The 1893-nt window shown below is 55.1% G+C and overlaps 1 protein-coding gene across 1 annotated transcript in view; it reads right to left on the bottom strand.

Moving 5' to 3' along the window:
• The window catches only part of VOLCADRAFT_106826 (uncharacterized protein), a gene marked incomplete at both ends in the record, with an annotated part of 15706 nt that overhangs the window by 13261 nt on the left and 552 nt on the right, over window positions 1-1893 (bottom strand). Inside the window, one exon of the mRNA XM_002955446.1 lies at window positions 669-743. Within this exon, the coding sequence (XP_002955492.1) occupies window positions 669-743 (75 nt within the window). The remainder of the gene's footprint in view (window positions 1-668; window positions 744-1893) is intronic.

Raw genomic sequence — 1893 nt, 5'->3', positions numbered from 1 at the left:
ACCCCACCGAAGCCTTTTGAAGGCATTTGGGGGGGGGGGGAAATGGGGGAGATGAAGGGGGGCCCCACGGGACACTAACCCTGGGAAAGTACTTATCGCCGAGGACGTCTGAGCCAGTTGGAGCCTAACTAGGAGATAGACAGGTAGGTAGGTAGGTAGGTAGGGTAGGTAGGTAGGTAGGTAGGTAGGTAGGGTAATGCCAGCGGGCAGCGTCAACTAGCCAGTGGTGGCAGTCGGCCCCCAGCGGGCGCCAGATCCTCAATGCAGCACCCCAGTACAGCGTCCGTACAGCAAGGGGGCGGGGCCCGGGGGCGGCAGGGGAGAGGTATGGAAGCTGCAACGCGCAACTATCAAACAGCAAACGTTCCCCAGCAGCCCCCTTCACCCCGCACCCCTCAACATGTGTAGTAACCCCGGCTGCCCACGACCCCGTGCCGTGCCGTGCGGTGGTAGTCTCCGAGAGGTCCCCCAGGCCACACAGGGGGGAAAGAGGGGGGTTGCTTTCCTAAACCCTAACACGCCATCCCCACCCACCCGCCTGTCAGGGAAGTTTTACCCTCCCCCTCTCTCCCCTCTCTCCCCCTCCCCCCTCCCCTCCCCCTCTCCCCTCCCCCTCTCCCCTCTCCCCTCTTCCCCCCCTTTCCCCCCCCTCCCCTCTGTCAGCTTACGGTGCACTCCCAGCGTGTCCGCCACCTCCAACACCGCCCCGGCGCCCGGAGCGCAGGGGAGCAGCAGATCCAGACCTGCCGAGGGGGAGGGGAGGGGAGAGGAGGGGCCAGCGGGTGTGCCCAGCGCCATTAGGTGGGTGAGGAGAAGGGAAGAGGGGCCCGGGGGGCAGCCGCAGTATAGCACTGCCCGTGCAGCCTGCATGACATGTACACTCCCTCCTAAAACCCCCAACCACCCGTGTCGAACGAGTTGGGGTTTTTCTGTCGACAGTTGGCCCCAACCCCCTCACTCCCTACCTACCTTCCTACCATCCTACCTACCCACCTACCGAATGCATCCATCCATCTATACACACACACATACATACATACATACATACATACATACATACATACATACATACATACATGCATACATACATACATACATACATACATACATACATACATACATACATACATACATACATACATACATACATACATACATACATACATACATACATACATACATACATACATACATACATACATACATACATACATACATACATACATACATACATACATACATACATACATACATACATACATACATACATACATACATACATACATACATACATACATACATACATATGTATGGATGAGACCAAGCTTGACTAAGCTGCTACTATGACCGTCGGCCAACCGCGGCCGTGGCCACCGACAGCGACCTCAATTGTTTGAGCGTAGTTATGGTTATCTAATTAGCCTGAAAATGTCGCAGAGGCGACCAGCAGTGGCTGTTAGCCGCGGCAATGTTCAAAATGGCCGCCAGCCGACCTCAGCCGCGAGACCGCAATCCATACCGACCAAAAAGATAAAGGCCGTCAATGGCTTTTACGGAACAAATGAAGGCTTGGCTTTCTACAGAGCCACACTAGAACTGGAACCGATCGTGGTGACAGTCCGGTGGCCAGCGGGCTCAGATACGGGCGACATCATCGCGCAAATATACGGTCCATTAGGAATTCAAATTCTGGCAACAATTGGCCAAATCTTCCGCAGCAACCAGGAGTTCAACCGCTGGGGAGGCCCTCGCATTCAAAAACNGGTTGCTTTATCCGATGGGAAGGGAACGGCACATTGTGATGGAACTCTCCATCCTTGTGCCAAAAGGAGGTTTAGCAGCGTTGACAGCGACCAGGCGCATCGTTAACGGGCGATTGCGCGTGCCTGGGGG

Source organism: Volvox carteri, assembly GCF_000143455.1.
Source record: "Volvox carteri f. nagariensis unplaced genomic scaffold VOLCAscaffold_52, whole genome shotgun sequence".
Lineage (NCBI taxonomy): Eukaryota > Viridiplantae > Chlorophyta > Chlorophyceae > Chlamydomonadales > Volvocaceae > Volvox > Volvox carteri.
This window is presented reverse-complemented; position numbering and strand designations above follow the sequence as displayed.